We start from the raw sequence: 18,880 nt of genomic DNA, 5'->3' as shown, positions 1-18,880 counted from the left end.
ACAATGAATGTTGCACAGTGATCATCACCTGTTAACATCTAAAACTTCATTAAGTGTGACAAAGCACAATCCAGCATTTATCTTGACTTGATATCTAGTTCAGCAACCCTATGATCTGTGCTCTCCTGCTTCAAGGCCAGAGGCAGAGAGATTTACAGATAATCAGGTGACAACCTCATGACATATGGACAGGAGTAGCTCTGTAAGTGACAGCGCCTGTAGAAGGGCAAACAAGGCAAACATCTCTTTGTGTCAATAGTGTTTATATGGTAGGGCCATGGCCACCTGTCCCTCGGACAAACAGCAGGGAGGATTTACAAGCGCACAGTAAGCGGCTTGCTCTGATGGCAGAGAGTGGGAAACGGCAGGGAGAGAAGCAGAGGGTTACATAAGACCAGTGCACAGGACTCCAGGCCAAGAGGGAGCAGCATGTGCTCAAGGAGCAAGAGTAAATCTAATGTATAGGGGAAAAGGGGAAAGTGAATGGGTAATAGAGTGATGAAGGGGGTGCAGGATCGAATGGGGGTTTTCGTTTATGGAAATCAGTGAGAACAAAATCTATCCAAATTTGGAGTGGACTGCTAGAAACAGTGAACAGATGTGTGGACACAAAGTTTATTTCCAGGTGACTCTGCAGAATGTGGTGGGCCCCTATTAGGATTCAACACACAAGCCCCAGACAAACACTCAGCATCGAAGAAGGGCTGTGAAGGAGCTGAGAAACCAGAGGCAAAACCTCTGGCAAATAACACTGGCACAGGATAAGACTCTCAGCCCAAGAACTAACTCAAGTTGACAAGCACAGGCTTGAGCTCAGAAACAGAACAAAATACCAACACACACACACACACACCTCTGAAAATGACTAAGGTAGAGCTGAAGGGATGGCCAGGTTTCAATATAGCTTCAATATAGATCGGGCTTTGTGGTAGTTTTCTGTACTTTTTAAACAGATAAAAACGGATTAAAAATTAAAACATGATACACCTTCCTCTCGCTGCTTTTTTTTCCTTACTATCTAATATTTATATTTTTTTTTCAGCTTTATTTTAATTTTTAATAATAATCCTTATTAAAAGTCCAGAAGCGTAACATGTTAAAAGATATATATATATATATATATATATATATATATATATATATATATATATATATATATATATATATATATATATATTACTATTTAGTTTTTTTATTATTATTATAATTATTGTTTAAAATTTGAGTTTATATTATATATGCAAAACATGAGCAATGCATATTATGACATGTTTTGGAAAGAGGAGAGTCTTTGCTACATACCCAGTGCTCTCTGGCAGGGATGTGCTAATGGTGGTGTGATGATTTTTAGATTTCTCGGGGGGCGTTCCAGAGGCGTTCGAAGACTGAGAGGAGACCGACTCACTACTGCCCACTGATGTCTCATCATTAACCAGGGCTGGACTTTCAGAGGATGGAGAGACTGTCAGAGCAAGGGAGCAAGCAGCAAGAAACAGAAAGAATGGTTAAGGGGAAAAAAAAATAAACAATAATGCACAAAAGACAAAAATAAAGACAATATAGGAATGAAAAATACAGATACATAAGATAAAGAGAGAGAGAGAGAGAGAGAGATAGAGATAGAGATAGAGAGAGAGAGAGAGAGAGAGAGAGAGAGAGAGAGAGAGAGAGAGAGAGAGAGAGAGAGAGGGAGAGAGAGAGGGAGAGAGGGAGAGAGACAAGTTCAGAACCATTCTTGACATTAATTCAGACAGTTCATGAATACTCTATAGAAATGAGCTTGGTAAGTCTGTGTGTGTGCATGTGTCCGGTAGTATACTGTATGTGGTTGGTGAGAACAAAAAAACTCCGTATTACTTTATGATCCAACTAGTAAAACATTTTTTGTGATTCTTTTTTTGTCCTCATACTGTCATCATGATGAGGTGATATTTTGATTCTTTTCTCACCCTTTCTCATTCTTCATGCCTTTGTAGAATTTAATTGACATGTTTTATTTTGAAACAGACAGTTTGTTATTGGTTTTAACACTCTTGTGTAGCAAAGTGATTGCTGCCATATACATTTAAACAAAATGTGTACACTAAAAGTGTGAGAGGTAATATAAACACTTACTGTGTTCTAACAACAAAAAATACTTCTATCCTGTTCTGTCCTGTATCCTAGTATTTTACCAATATAAATTAAATATAAATGTATAAATTATAGTATTTGGCTGGTCATGCGATTAGATTAAGGGTGGCCATACTTTTCACCCAAAGTTTCTCATATCCTGCACAAAACTAAAATCCACAGAGGTCCTTTAAACCTGAAAATGCTGATTTCATTAATCCATTATAAATGCACAAATGTACAGTTTTCCACCTTATGTCCCTATTTTAACGATCTAAGAGCATGGTCTAAAGTGCACAGCACAGGTGCACTTAGGGAATAGTTTCAGAATACACTTTTGCTAGCATAACGATGGGAAAAACATTTGGCGCTCCCGACGCGTGGTCTAGAAGGGTTGTCCCTATTCTTTTAATGAGTAATTGGTGTGTTTTTGGGCATAACGTGCAATAAACCAATCAGAGTCTCATCTCTCATTCCCTTTAAGAACGAGCTGCACTCGCACCAAGGTGGATTCACTATTTAAACAGTGGAATTTTAAGGCGCACAGACTGAACGCGTCTCCGCTCAGGCGCGAGCAAATAGGTAGGCTAATTCTGATACATGCAATGACTATCCATTATGACATGTATGACATTTTTATATTTATGTAGCCTACACAATAATATTCTTTTACACTGTAATCCTTTAATTTTTAATATTTGGCATGTTTGTGTGCTGCTGCGCATCCTTGTGTGTAATAAGCAAAGTGAACGCGCGTTGTGGACCCACCCAGTGGCGCATTTTCTACTAACGTGCTCTTTAAATAACAACAAAAAAAATATTGCGCCATTGAGTTTAGACTAGGTTCGAGTAGGTCTATGGCACAGTCTATTTTCAGTTCCTCAAAATAACAAAGTGCCAACAATGTGTCTGAACACACCTCTTTTTTAGAACAGCACAAATTGGCGCAAATGCATTTGCTATTTAAACAACGCGGGGCAGGACGGGAAAATGAGAACTGGGTCGTGCTGAAACTAGCAAAAACACTTGCGCCGCGCCTTGCGCTGGGTGTATGATAGAGTCCTTAGTGTGTTTATGTAGGCAGTGGCCACATCCCCTTTCTATATTAACATCCCAAAGCAGAGAGATTTCTACTAAACAAATAACCATTGTTTACTATCTTGTGTGGAAAAGTGTGGTTAGTCTGACTCTGAAAACTGCAGCATTTTCAAACCCCACACACGTCTTGTGAAGCTTTGCAACAATGTGCTAATTCACTTTGTGAAAAAGTTAATACTAATTTGAGTACACCTGCACAGCTGTAGAGTAGAAGAACAAGTAAAAAAAACTCATAACTGTTTAACTGAAAAGTGAAACTTGAGATATGGTCTGCTTTGTTCTGTACTAAAAATAAAAAAATAATTTTGTTCAAAACCAAAAGATAATCCTGCATTGATCCCAGTCTGAAATCATTCCTGTTGGGTGGTGTATCAAACCCAAACACTGGGAGACACATTTCTAAGCAGTCCAGGGTCACTAAGGCATCAGTTATCCACCTAAATATGGACTGGCAAACTACATCCTGTAGCCCAGAGTGACAATGGGTAATCAGCATGTTTCAGCAGAACATCACATCTGATTGCTCAGTGTGCAGCAGTCTTACATAGTCATGAACCCTCACTGAGGCAAACGGTCAAACTCCAAGGGGAATAAACTGCAAATGGATTGCATAAGCACTGTAAAAATTTTGATTTTACCACTAGGATTAACTGAACATTTCCATCTATGAATTGCTGCACGTCTTTAATATTAAAGAAAAAGTGGTACCTTAACAGGTTATAAATTATATATTGTATCTTCAGGCTAAGATGGAATCTGCAGACTTTTTTCCAGCATTTTCTGTAATTTTGGTGCAATACATATGAGAGTCTGTCAATACGTATGTGGGTCTGCTTATCTCATTTTTACCTATATTATGCAGATACAGGCTCTATATTATGTATTTGATAGCAGAAATATGTGACAGCTATAATTCCTTGTGGCGTTTTGCTTGATCTTACTGTGCTTAAAGACGATTAGTCTCTCGTACCTGTTTGAACATCCAGCACCTGCGGGTTGTATACAGCCAGCGGGCGATTCTGCCGGCTGAGCCTCTTGGACTGTCTGGTTGGAGCAAAGAGGTGTGTAGTTTCTAAGGATGGAGAGCTGCTCGGAGCATGCCCGAATATCTAAAAGAACAAAAAGTTAGTGGGTTTTGCTGGCTAGACTGTGTTGTCTGTGTGTGTGTTTGTGTAAAAATCAAAGCAAACAGTCTGTTTAGAGCCGATGCCTGCGGAGAAATGATGATTATGTATGCGAGTGCAAATGTGTGGTGGTAAAAACAAATAAAGATTCTGGATGTGCTCAAGACCTGTATCTTAAAGGAACAGGCAATCCACACTCATGTATTTCAAAACCTGCAGGACCTTTTGTCTTTTGACATGGATCACAAAAAGTAGAATGTTCAAACTGCTCTTTTCTGTATAGTAAATGATGATTATAACTGTTCAGCAAGACTTTTAATCCAAGTTTTTCAGGGGAAAAGGATTTAATTTCACTCTGTTCCTTACTCAAAAGTAATGAAGCATCAAACTGAGCTTCTTATCCTCCCAAAACATCAAATTAATTAAACCAAAATGTATTAAATAAATAAATAAACAAATACAATTTTCCATTTAGCCAAAAAACAAAACTGAAAAATAAAGTTTATTAATTTTGGACAATTGTTTATGCTGTTGAGGGTGTCGTGTTCTCAGGTGATAAATTAGACCAGTCGTATATTCTTTGGCAACAAGCTTTATTCTTGTTCACAGTAAACTTGGTCACTTTTACTGACGAAAAAGATACTGACACAATCAAAACTCATCATTGCAGAAGTTCTAATTAAATGTCATTGTTTTGATCAATTTCAGCTAATATGAAATAAATGAACTCTGAAAAAGTAAATAGTGAATGTTTAACATTCTATTAGTTGTCAAAATAAATTAATTGCAACAGTTCTGTCTAAATTGAACTCTGTAGAAAATTGAACAAGAACATGAATAAATGCTAAAACAAAATCACATTTTTTTGGTGAACTATCCCTATGTAAGAGGTGTCTGGAAGCTTCATTAACAGCATGCTGTTAAAACAGACATCAAAATAGCTCTCATGAGAGTTTAGTCTAAATAAGAGACCCTCAAGCATGTTGCCCAGTTCGTTGTGAAATGCTCAAACTGACGTGCACCTGAACGAGTGGCAGCCATTCAGTGACAACACAGGAAACATGTTTTCATAATAGCTTCGGCTTCATTATAGTCACACAGCTTTTTATTTTTGAACCCCAGATGGCCAGTGTGAGTGACGGAGGTTAACAGAAGTGTGGAAGTCTCGGCAGGGTTGAACAAAGGAATGAGAGAGCTGGAAGAAGGGATAGAAATCTGATACTGCTGTGAAATTCTGCAGACGACAGCAAAGCCTGCTCTTGCTCTCTTTTTCCATCTCAGTCTTTGCCCATTCCTCTCTTTCACTCTCTCAGACTTCCTACCTCATCTTTCTCCATCCAGCCCTGCCTCTCTCTTGTTACCTTCTGACCCCTCTCTCTCTCTTTGCCCTCAGTCTACACACTTTCCCCCTTCGTTTCTTCTTTGTCTTGCAACTTTTTCGAGTTTCTCTCTCTCTCGCTACAGATGGACCTGAATGCAAAATACTGTCTGTTGAGTGCATCTGGGGGTATCAGCAGTCTGGAGAGGAGCTAATCAGTCTGCTGCTCTGCAGAGTCATTCCTTCTCCTGAATCTCAACGCTTCGCTCACTTATCTCAACTTACATCAAAACAACATCAAGGTCAATATCATTTGGTCTAGGGATGCTGTATATTAAACAATCTGCCCGTAATTTTGTAGGCTGCTTCAGAAGTGCTTTCCATAGACAAAATATACATACATAATTACATATACTAAGTACACATATTGTAGTAAGTTCGTACCCTGTAATGTGTAATAAAACAACCATAATTCTGACATTTTGCTTTGCTTATGCCTTGTAATACTGCATCAGATTCAACAGTTGTTCTGTCTATATTTTATTCAAATGAAATCTCTAAGCAGTCTCTCTGAAGTTTTTGATTTAATACTACTACTACTAAATATTATTTTTATAGTTTTTATTTCGTAAACATTTTTCCTACAGGTTTGCAAAATAGAATATCAAATTGTAAAAATCAAATCAGCAAAAGTGATTAATAGATTCCAGTGTTTATTTTTAAATACTGAACTGAAATATGATCATCATGCACAACACCGTGCAGAGTTTGAAAGCAATTTATAAGCATGTTTCAAATGTAGGCTAAATAATTTAGAGATTATGAAATAATCTCACTCTTTTCCCTTTGTCCCTCAGAATGAACCCCATTTTAGGATTAACCAGATTACTGTCATCTAAAGCTGATTAAATCAGCATTTTAACCTGTATTTTAGCCAAATGAGTATGGCGGTCCAACTGTATTTGAGCCATCGGAAAGAAAAGCTAACTGAGCAGTGGCCAGTTAAAACACACATGGCTCCCCCTCCTGGCTGTAGAGAGAAGTACACCAAGCTCAGCATAGCAAGACCTCATAGAAAAGTACAAAATCAAATAAACTCACTATCAATCTCTATAACTCACTATCTGCTCTCTATAATGTGATACTCTTTAAGGTACTAGTGGTGTCTTTAAACCTTATGAGCTGCCAACCTAGACAACTTTTTTTGGCAGCACAGCAGTAGTTGAAGTCTCACCTTTTCATGCTGTTCTATGAGAATCTCCACCACAATGTTCTGGAACTTGAGGTCCATAATGGCTGCCACCGTTTCTTCCTGCGGCCTCATGAGCGTGGGGCCAAACACTACGCCAAGGTTCGCCACTGTCATCAGGTTCTGTTTGCTGTTGGCAGCCACACTACACACATAGACAAAAAAGTAGATATGATTAAATTACTTGAAAGATTGAAAAAAGATTGACATTATTGCACATTATTTGTTTTGATGAAAGATAGCAAGAACGTTTTGCATTTGATTGTGAAACTATATGCAGTTAACCTTCCATTAGAAAGAGTCTTCAGTCTCACTGAAACTTGAAAACACGATATTTTGATGTTTCAATTTAGTAACTTGCTAATGCTAATTGACTTATACATTTTTTTTAGCCTTTTGGTTATCAGCCTCACAGATGAAGAATTTTTAGTCAAACTTCATTACTCATATTGTCCATGCAGGTCAATTTCTAAAATATCTAAACAGAGTAAACTTTACCATCCTCTGAACAAATGGCTTCATTTGGATCATCTGACTTGGAATCTGGTGTCTAATATATAAACTATAAATTGAAATCATATTTCAAAAGCAAAATGCACTTCTTCCTCTGCCAATGGAAATAAATGCCTATTTTGAGGAAAGAGCGACACTTCTTTGAAAATTCTGAAATGGGGAAGAAAAAAAAAAAACTCATTAACATTCTAAGCAATAGGGAGACAGTTTGCTATTATGTAACTTTAACACTTTTTTTGTAATTCTGAAATTTTTTAGAATAGGAATTAAAGTGCACTATCCAAACTTAAATTGTTGTATTTTATGAACACTTTGGAATATAGACCTAAGGTTGGTCTCTTTTTAAAGAAGAAAATTAGTAGATTTTTTGGCAAAAGTAGAATTTTTTCTAAAAATTAAAGTATCAAAAAGTTATAGAAGTTTAAATGTACTGTAAACAAAATGCACTATATTAATTTGATTTTATTTTATTTATTATAAATATTTTACATAACAGGTTTTACTCTAAAATTGGTATAAACAAAAATGCCTTGTGTCTAAATAAGTTTATGTTCCAAATTTGAAGCTGATATGAAAAAAATTGAGGTTTCTGTGAGAGTTTTATTTAGGGCGTCATACCACAAATAGCCACTGGGAGCCATCAAAACTCCTTTGAATTTTGTTTAATGAATTTTTCCCTATATTTCTCTGTCAATTTTACTTCAATACTCAAAATAAACCACCAAATATGGAATCCTGAGGACTCAGACCTTTCCAATGATATGTTTGTTGCCAAGATTATAAAAAGTTTTGATTCTAAAAGACCGTAATGAATTTTGTAATATGACACTAGATACTGCCCACTAAGGGGGAGGAGACCGCCATAAGATTTTAAAGTACCATTTCCATGGTAAGGCAATGTCCCCGATTTCAAATGGTTTTCACAGGATGAATCTTGGGCTTCTAAGCTTTCAAATGAATATATAATTTTTATGATGATTACTAAAAGATTTTATAGAGAAAAAGGACAACAAAAAAAAGAGTGCCAAGCGTCCCACAGGTGGGACGGTGACAGTTAAGGGGTTAATAACAAATTTTGGTCTGAACACTTTTGTCCATTTCAGAACAATGCAAACAAACTACAGGTATCAAAACATCAGTTTACCCCTTTCACAGGGTGCACTTTGAAAATAAATACACAACACACGGATAACAACAATTAATCACTTCTCTAATTCCAATTTAGATATCATGGCAACATTACGCTTTTTCCTCTCCATCTCTGATGGGTCTGCAACTGTGCCAACTCCTAGAGCCTTTTGCGAGGGCTGGAGAGGATGGAAGAGGAATTTAGTGGTGGATAACCTGAATTTAATTTCCAATTGCACATCCTTAGCTGCCAGTAAATCCCACTCTATATTTTGAGGAGACGCGTCTGCCCAGTCACTGATTGCCAGAGGTTAGGGAGATTATGCGCTTATCTTCAATTTGCTTACATTCACATTATATAAAAATCTGAGGCCTGAGGTAAAGCATTGTAATGATATCTTAACATTATGTGGAAATCTCTAACTAGTTTAATCTCCAGCAGAAGCTGCTGCATAACTCTCTTCTCTAAGTGGGCCGTTGCTGGATGGAATGGATAGGGACCGGACTTGTTATCTCTAGAAAAACTCTTTGATCTAGATAACAGCAAGGACTGTATGAAAGTCCATATGGAGTTTTCTCTTTGGTCGGTCTCTCTTCTCTCCAAAGTGTGGTCTGTTTGTTTGCTCTGTTGCTCAGCAACAGAGGTAGCCTACAGATGTTTCTACGGGTGCTTCCTGTAGGAAGGTGTGTTTTTTGTGTACTGAGGGTAAGAACGGAATGAGGGAGAAAGTTGGAAATAATGACAGAAAATAGTGGCTGACGGCCGAGAGAAGTAAAAAGGTTGGTGAAAGAAAACAGAATGTACACACACACACACACACACACACACACACACACACACACACACACACACACACACACACACACACACACACACACACACACACACACACACAGACACACACACACAATTGTGTAAAAAACACACACACACACAAAAAAACAGTTTCAATTGTGTTGGCAAGATGCTTGGTAACCAGACTGAGCACTAATCTGTTCCTCTCTGGCAGTTTATGAACCAGACAGTGAATGGCCTGAACTCTAGATTCTGGAGTAGCGCTCTCTGTGTAGACAAAAAAAAAATAAAAGAGAGAGAAAAGTGGAGGGGGGGTGGGGGGTGGTATTGGTTTAAGACGGCATGTAATATGCAGTTTTACAATTTATACCTATTAAACCTACATGCACGTGATTATGCTTAAATGTTTATAATTAGATTTATAGACAAATCTAGATTGCTCCTATTTATATAAATACTTTCAAATAAAAATAAACATTTTAAATATATATATATATATATATATATATATATATATATATATATATATATATATATATATATATATAATTATTATTATTATTAAATTAGTTGGACTCAAATAGTATAGGAAAAGTAGCCAGCAAATGCACAACATATATGACAACTCCTTAAAAAACGGATTAAAGAAGCATCCCAAGATATATCTCAAAGTTGGTTCAGTTCTTTTGGTTTCCACATAATTCCCATACTTCCATTCCTTTCAGTTTTAAAGTTTTTACATTAAATTGCAAATAGTAATTGGCTGGTGTAACCAATCTTTATTTAATACTTCAAATTAAACTTAATAAATTTAGTTGCCAAAGTTTTTGATCTAATATTTATCATTTATTTCATTTCAGCTTTATTTCAGTTAAGACTATATTTTATATTTTTAGTTGACAATAACATCACTGGGTGTAACTGTATAGGCTGGTGAGGTGTAGTGGCTAAAGCTCAGGGATGGTCAACCCCATGTTGCTCCAGGAGAACCTGAATATAATACATTTCTGTACAAGTGCCCCTCATAAAAGCTAAAGAACTAATTAGTAAATGTCTGCCTTTGTACATGTAGTCTTATTAGGCTTGCCACTATTGACTTATAGCACCTCCCAGACCTCCAACAACGACACATTTCTGCTGATGTCATTTTCATAATTTGAAAATCCTTCACTGAAATTTAATTCGGTGATACTTTCAGCAAGCATTAAACCTCACCTTAGAGTTTCACAAATCATAAGCTCTACTCTCACAGACATGCACATACTCTAAGTTTATGGCATTTGTCAAGTAGCTGATTGGGTATTTCTTGATTATTGTCTAAGCAAGGATAAAGACCTTACTTGCAGGGACGATGAACTCCTTATAAAGCTTGTATGTCATTAGTGGCTCTGGAAGGCTCTTGAGAGTGAGAGTGAGAGAGAGAGAGAGAGAGAGAGAGAGAGAGAGAGAGAGAGAGAGAGAGAGAGAGAGAGAGAGAGAGAGAGTGAGAGAGAGAGAGAGAGAGAGAGAGAGAGGGAGAGAAGGAGAGATTTATCGGCTTTATGGGACATTATTATATACACAACACTATGATTAATGTGGCTGATCACTGCAAGAAATTAGATGAGCACACAAACACATGATAACCAAGTTCATCTGAAGGTACTTTCGCTCAGTCTCTGGCACACGTCCCAGCACTGTTAACCCAAAATGAGCCCAGCACACCAATATCATTCATACTTGTATCATTCATAAACACAGACAGCTCTGCTGCTGCTACGATATAAAAGCTGCCTTGTGTTATTCTATTGTGACAGATCCATTACAGAAATTTATTAAAAGCAATATTAATTCAATGTTGAATAAAACAGCACACAATTATATTTTGTCACTGAAAGGAATGTCCCACTACGAATCTGACAAATCATTAAAAATCTCATTTATCCTTGATACTTTTTATTTGAGATTCAATTCGACTCATAAACGAAGAGGCCCATAAGCTTCTTTCTGAGGGTTCACACATGAATTTAGCTTTACACTGAAGTTTCTTTTGAAACAAGCAAATGGGTTGAGGATGAACGGGCATGGTGTATTGTGTCAAACTGTAATCAGTACATTCACTCAATCACTCTGCTGTTTATTATCTGCAAGCAGAAACAGAATGCAGAAAGTTTCAACTCACCTCAGATAAAGTTTTAAAGCACTGGTGATGGTTTTGACATCCCAGTCCTCACTGGTTGCTAAATCTATTTCACTGCTCTTCTCATCTAGAGATCACAAAACAAAGAATTCAAGTTCAAATAATCTTTAAAAAAATATAGCAAAACTATGGTATAAAAAGCCACAATAGTGTATCAGCCACAATTTGGGCAAAAAATTTATATAAATAATTTTTGCATTGATATTAGCATTTTTTCTCCAAAGAAGTCTCTTATGCTCAATAAGGCTGTATTTATTTGATCAAAATACAGTAAAAACAGTAATATTGTGAAGCATTCTTCAAATATAAATTAACTGTTTTCTATTTGAATATATTAACATGTAACTTTTAAACATCTGGGAAAACAGAAAATTACACAAACACAATAAGCACACATCACATTTGAAAGGTGCAGAAATAAAGGATAAACTCATGGTAAAACTTTTCTAAGACAGTTATAATGTAGCCTTATTAGGGACCTGATTAGGACTCTCAGTATAGATCAAGTCCAATGAGAAAGACATAAAAACAAAAAAAAGCAAGATGGATAAAAAGGTCTGAGATCAGGGTGTGGATGATATGAGGGCAGACATCATTTTATTTCTCATCCTCATGTTCATGTTGTACCACTGCTCATGAATGGGTTTGTGGATCTGTAAATTCTTTCCTGATAGGAGGATGGACAGAGTATACAAATGTGTAATCTGCAAAACAATCTGCTTTGAGTTGAGTTTGTAACTCCGGGCTTTGACACTTTTGAAGAATTCAACCAAAGCACCGACAATCTCCTCTCTGTCTGGCTAGCTGTCACCATGAGTGGGTTTTATAATGGAGTCCACTGATGACGGCATTAACAGCAGAGAGGAAATTGAGAGAGATACTAACATTCCCTCTTTCACAGTTCTGCTCTCTTTTAAAACACTGATGCTCAATACCCTCACCTCAAGCCCCAGACAGCTGGGAATACATGTCCACTGTTAATAAGGTTGGAGTCTGTACTTTTTTTTTTTTTTTTAAGTTTTGCAGATATGATGGCGTTTTAGTGCCACGTAAAAAAAAAAAAAAAAAAAAAAAAAATCTGAAATTACGAGATTAAAAGTCGAGAAATTAAAGTCGTAATATTTCGAGAATAAAGTTGAAATACTACGAGAATAAAGTCGAAATATATTATGAGAATAAAGTCGAAATGGTTCGAGAATAAAGTCGAAATGGTTCGAGAATAAAGTCAAAATATTACGGGAATAAAGTAGAAATATTACGAGAATGAAGTCAAAATATTTAGAGAATGAAGTCAAAATATTACGAGAATAAAGTCAAAATATTACGAGAATAATGTCGAAATGTTTCGAGAATAAAGTCTAAATGTTTCGAGAATAAAGTTAAAATATTACAAGAATAAAGTCAAAATATTACGAGAATAAGGTCGAAATTTTACAAGAATAAGGTCGAAATATTACGAGAATAAAGTCGAAATATTACGAGAATAAAGTCGAAATGTTTTGAGAATAAAGATTAAAGTTAAAATATTTTGAGAGTATATTCTGGCCTTTTGCACATGCAAATGGCCCTGATTGGGAGCACCGGGAGATATTCCAAAGTCTCAGCTTTCAAAATCTGTCAGTTTTATAGCAAAATACAAACAATATATTACAATAATGTGTGTTTTTTAAGCTCTTTAATGTGGCGTGACAGATTGCTTCAGTTTAAGTGTATTGCTTCAGAAAGTATTTCGACTTTAATCTCGTAATCTTAGATTATTATTATTTTTTTTAACGTGGCACTAAAACACCGTCGTATGCAGAAGTCTGCCTTTATTTGATAGAAAATATAGTAAAAACAGCAATATAGTGAAATTTAAAATAACTGTTAACCATTTGAATATATCATAAACTGTAATTTATTTCTGTGATGTCAAAGCTGAATTTTCAGCATTATTACTCCAGTCTTCAGTGTCACATGATCCTTCAGAAATCATACTATCTAATATGCTGATTTGATGCACAAGAAACATTTCTTCTCATTACTGCTTAATATTTTTTTGAAACTTTTTTTTTTTTTTTAAATATTTATTTTAAATAAAAATCATTTGTAAATAAGTATTAATTTCTGTCAATAAAATGGGCTGTTTAAAAATGAAAACTAATATGAATGCAACATAACACTCAATGCAACTTAATGTATGCTCATCCTCCCGAGTCATTTTGGTGAGAAAAAGTCTGTCAAGAAAACAAATATAGCAATTGGAATTGACATACAGAGATTTAATTTAGCACTATGATTATATCACTTATCTGGATATTAACATATGGAATTTTGGTTGGTCATTCTGATGTAAATGTTTACTTACACATTTCATTACATAATAACTGTATAGACTTATAAACAATGTCTGGATATAATCCAACAACTGCAGAACCTGTGAATGAGTGCTCTGATTTTAAACATGAGATGGATAGTTGGTTGTGCTCTGGATATTTGGCAGGTTTTAAGTTTATGTGCCAACTACAATGGCTCAGGCTGTTCTCAGATGAGGACAGTGGAACCTTATAGAGTGTTAATGGCTATTAGTTTCTAGAGTGGCTGAGTTCATGTAGCAGCAGGGGCTCAGGCAGCCTGCCGACTCGACACAGCGTTTAGCATTCAGAGCAGAGAGATACCAGCTCATGCTACGACTGCAGGAGAGCAAGCGAAATAGACAGGAAGAAAGAAAGAAATGGTGATCAGCGTTTGTTGGGTTTTCGGAAGAAGTGAAACAGGATCAAGGAAAAGAGAGAGCGAGTGAGAGAAAGTGTCCGGACATCTGGTTGCCTGCCTACAGTAATGGAGTCAGGTGTCACCTAAAGGAAAGGACAAAGGGGCGTACAGACAGACACCAAACAAAATGAATATCTGAATGCCAATGAGACTCAACAGGACACTGGCTATTGATATTATTATAGGGCTTCCAACTAAATCACAGAAATCTGAGGAACAATTACAGAGCAATCAAATAAGGCTCAACTTACCAATCATCAATTTGAGAAGCTTCTGTACTTTTGAACTGACCCCGACCACTCTGTACAGACCCTGATCATTAATACCTGTGAAAATAAAAACATGTTTTGTAATAGAGTTTAGGTACTTAATTCACATCCCAGCTGATATGAGAAGCTAAACACGAGCACACTAAGCTTCTCTTGTATTATCCTGAACAAAGCACAACAGGTTGTTGGTGTGGGCTGAGAAAAACTGCTAGATCATTCTGACCTCTAGTGTTCAGAAGTTGTTACTACACTGTGAACTATTGAAGGTTGAGCAGATGGGTTGACTTTTCTTTCTTTTTTTTCTTAAAAGACAATATAATTCCTGCCAGATATTTTTTTTTTGTTTGTTTCTTTATTTTGTATATAATTTTCATATATTAAAACATGGAGAGTTACCTCTGGTTTCAATGGCATTTATTGAATTTTTCACAAAGCTTATCCCCTCATCATCCAACTGGGCATCAACTATGGAAATACACAAATATAATAAATATCACAATTTATGTACCAACAGTAAATACAAACATACAAATAATACAATTTTTGTTCATAAGCACTACAACTAATGGCAAACTTGAAGCTCTTATATTAATTTGAGTTCACTCACTTCCTCTTTCTCTTGAATGTGTCCGGTTGAGATACTGCATCTGTGTGAGAGAGATAAACATCAGAAAACACAAGCCAGAGCAGCATAAAACACACCACACCAAACAGAACAGAACTAATATACCAAACAAGGCACCACTGATGATTATTGAAACACTTTGAAGTATACACTACTGCTCAGAAGTTTTAAGTCTTATACTCATCAAAAACACAATAATAATGAAATATTATTTCAATATATATTTTTTCTTTTATTTAAATATATTTTAAGTGTAATTTATTCCTGTCAAGGCAAAGCAGCGATAACTCCAGTATCGAGTGCCACATGATCCTTCAGAAATCATTATAATATGCTGTTTTTGTGCTCAGCAACAATAATAATAGAAATGAAATGTTTGATACATAGAAAGTTCAAAAGAACAGCATATATTTGAAATAGGTTTCTGAAACAATGTACAAGTTTTTACTGTCAATTTTGATTATTTGTAATGCTTGCTGAATTAAATGATTAATTTCTTTAAAAAATAATAATAATAATGTGCTGACTGCAAACTTTTGAACACTAGTGCAGCTCTATGAGCTACACTTCCAAGCTATCTTCCCAAAAGTTATTTAGGTTTTCTCCACTGAGAAACAGAATTGTCTTTATTGAATATAGCTGTTGGAAGCTGGAGTGAGGGATTGACACACCGACTCCTTTCCTCCCATCGCATGCATCCAGAATCTGTGGTCATCTTCTGAGAGTGCCTGGACCGTCAGCACTGTGCTTGGTCTAGAAAAACAAACAAGCGCACAAACTTAGCGTGCTGCCTCATATGAAATCAAAACTCAACTCATTTGCTTTTTTATTGTAGCTGACTGGTCTTATTGTGCATGAATTGAATCTCCATTATTGTCTTATCAATATGTAACAACAATGAAGTGTCTTTCCATTTCATGTTTCTATTATTTTAAGGTTATGCATCTGCATCAGACAGAGTTATTTTGAGGGCACATGCTTTGAGGTGTATGAAGAGGTAATAAAGAGAATAAGAGAGTCTCCAACAGGAGTAAAGTACACACGACGTAACTCCAATTAACTTATTTCTCGACCGTTCAATCAATTCCAAATTGGATAAAAATCACATCCCAGTCTATATTTTCTCAGTTTAATGTTTGGTAATACATTAGATTACTGAAGTCAAAGGCATATTCACATTGAGATTGATTAACCTCCTAATTTGGAAACATTTTGATGTGCTGATGTGCCATTGAAAAGATCCCACCATGCATGATTTACGTTCATCATACACTCTGTCCAGGTCAGCTTTGGCTTTGATTAATGAGGGCCCTTAGTGTATCCTAAATGATCAAAATATTTTGGTTTTCCTTATCCTCTGACATATGTCTCACACTCTCATGTTAAACCCAGTGGTTTCAGAGGTATTTACAATTCTTCTTTTTTCTTGTTTATTATCATCTGAAGTTAAATTCTTAACTCGCAACAATCATTAAGGGATTATTTTTTTATTTGCTTCCTATTTTTAAGCAAAAATCTACTTCAAGAATATTAGTTTACATGTGAGTCGGAGAAAGAGTTGTTAAAACTTGACTTTTTTTTTTAACTCATGTTTGGTTCCAGTCATTTTGACCTGAGAGGATTTTCATGAAAATACTAGTTAATGTTAACATATTGGACTAATACTAACTACGCCCCCCCCACAAAAAAAAAAAAATTACTGTACTTTTACTGTTATTTTCTTCCCCACTCAAAACTTGTAATTATTTTTGTTATAATAATAATAATAATAATAATAATAATAATAATAATAATAATAAATTGCCTATTCTCTATTTTTTGTTTCTTGCTCCTGTTTCTTCTTTTGGGATTTTGAAGCACTGCTTACAACCAAATAACATTGGATTCTTTTTATCATCAACTTGTTTTCTTTAAATTAGCACAGGTTTTGTATTTCTTTTTGGCTGACTGATTGTAGGCCTCAATGAACTGAGCTTATGCACTTCATACGAAAAGATTAAATCCAAGATCTGGTGAAAATATAGCATAATGAGTGATTCACAATACATTTCTGAAAGGCTGGACTGGGTACACCAAATTAGGAAAAGGATTTTCAGCACAGAAGAAGGGTTAAGGTAGTGGGCTAGTAATCTTGAATTAAATTATCTGATTTCTTGTGACTCAGAAATGCATCATTACATATATTCACATTTACCATCACAACTTGGGGCACATGTCCAACATACCGATCTGTGATCTCTATGTCTAGGCAGAACCTCCTGTCAAGAGTGTCTGTGGTTTTGCGGACACAAGACTTGATTGTAACAGATTCTGTCTCACCCTGAATGGATACAGAACATTCTGTGAACAGCAGATCAGCTATACATTAATATTTGATGAACCATGCCATTATCATGACTAGTGTGTCATGTGTGATGATAATTTACAAGCTTTCCGCCTGATCTCTGGTCAAATGTCTTCATGTGTAGAATTTTCTGTTCTTTGACAAACGTGCAATAGCGTTTCACCCAGCTGGATCCGAAAGGAGGAGGTCCTGTGGAAACAGCAATAGCCATCAGCAATGCAACCAGCGGAGTACAAGACACATGACATGACAGTCAATAAAAGATAAGGCACCCCAGATACATCATAAAATGTGTTGCGTACGTTTCTCCTGTACGTAAAGATAGCCCTCACTGCTGATGGGGCTGGTCTGTCTGTATTCCTGTGGCGACTCTTTGATTCTATTCAGTAACTCAAACACCTCAGAGCGCGTGCCCTCGAAACGACTCCGTGTCTGAAAGCAGAGGCACAAACATAAAACAATAACAAAATCAACATTGCAGATTCTGTGAGGACCTGGTAACTGGGAATTCACCGAGATGGCTTATTACACAATAAGTAATTTCCCAGTGTATTCCCCATCAACATGCTTAATTGTGCTAATCTTAGAACCATCTTTTCAAACTATACCTCCTCAGAACTCTGACCTTGACTAGGCATGCGAGCGGTCAGTCACGTGTGTGTAGGATGGCCCTTCACATTCAGCGTTCCTTTCCATCTCGCGCACAGCCGCGTCCGCACAGCTTTCAAAAGTATACTCAACCACAGATGAGCACGGACGGATGAGCTCGACACATGCGCAGTACCACGGGGTGCGTGGCTGCCACGAGCCCTCTTGATGATGACGTAATGCTGACGGTGCGTGGACGGCTGAAATATACTTTGACCTTTACGCAATCGGCAACCTGCCGTTTTTTGCCTTATTGCAACTCTCTGTTCTGGACTTGCACAAACTGCTTCACAATGCAATACTTTTCCAAAATGTAATTTATGCGAAAATATGAAGTCTGTTAACGCACGTTAACACAGACCAGAGACGCTGAAGACGGACGCAAAGAGAGCGTTTCTGAGGGAGCTGACTGTCTTCTGAAAAGTTTACGTGGTATAACTTTAGAAAGCTTGTCAGTATTTTTTTATTTTTTTTTTAGAACATTCTGTTTTTGCTTCAGATTGGGTTATTATTAAATCAAATTATGTGTATGATTATTATTATATAACTAAATGATATGAAATTATATAGATGATATGTATATGAATTATATAACTAAAAATAAATAACTGTAATTACAGATTTAGGTTAAATAAAGATGTCAGTCTTTAATTTTTTTTTTTTTAGGAAACAAATCAAAGAAAAATAAACTATAAACTATAAAACAAATAAACTAATTCTACT

The 18,880-nt window shown here is 36.1% G+C and overlaps 1 protein-coding gene across 2 annotated transcripts in view; it reads right to left on the bottom strand.

Annotated features, from left to right (window-relative positions):
• The window catches only part of LOC109090846 (rho GTPase-activating protein 10-like), a 47,529-nt gene that overhangs the window by 7,456 nt on the left and 21,193 nt on the right, over nucleotides 1-18,880 (bottom strand). Inside the window, exons 8-20 of one of the 2 annotated variants that reach the window (XM_042758164.1) lie at nucleotides 17,812-17,941; nucleotides 17,592-17,698; nucleotides 17,391-17,485; nucleotides 15,837-15,918; nucleotides 15,148-15,187; nucleotides 14,937-15,005; nucleotides 14,523-14,597; nucleotides 11,500-11,584; nucleotides 10,679-10,737; nucleotides 9,500-9,605; nucleotides 6,887-7,046; nucleotides 4,181-4,319; nucleotides 1,303-1,462 (exon numbers count right to left, since the gene is read on the bottom strand). In XM_042758164.1, coding sequence (XP_042614098.1) covers nucleotides 1,303-1,462; nucleotides 4,181-4,319; nucleotides 6,887-7,046; nucleotides 9,500-9,605; nucleotides 10,679-10,737; nucleotides 11,500-11,584; nucleotides 14,523-14,597; nucleotides 14,937-15,005; nucleotides 15,148-15,187; nucleotides 15,837-15,918; nucleotides 17,391-17,485; nucleotides 17,592-17,698; nucleotides 17,812-17,941 — 1,307 coding nt within the window. The remainder of the gene's footprint in view (nucleotides 1-1,302; nucleotides 1,463-4,180; nucleotides 4,320-6,886; nucleotides 7,047-9,499; nucleotides 9,606-10,678; nucleotides 10,738-11,499; nucleotides 11,585-14,522; nucleotides 14,598-14,936; nucleotides 15,006-15,147; nucleotides 15,188-15,836; nucleotides 15,919-17,390; nucleotides 17,486-17,591; nucleotides 17,699-17,811; nucleotides 17,942-18,880) is intronic. The other variant, XR_006160243.1, reaches the window with a different exon arrangement.

This window comes from Cyprinus carpio, chromosome A1 (assembly GCF_018340385.1).
Source record: "Cyprinus carpio isolate SPL01 chromosome A1, ASM1834038v1, whole genome shotgun sequence".
NCBI lineage: Eukaryota > Metazoa > Chordata > Actinopteri > Cypriniformes > Cyprinidae > Cyprinus > Cyprinus carpio.
Note: the sequence above shows the minus strand (reverse complement) of the source record. Positions and strands in the feature narration are given on the sequence as shown.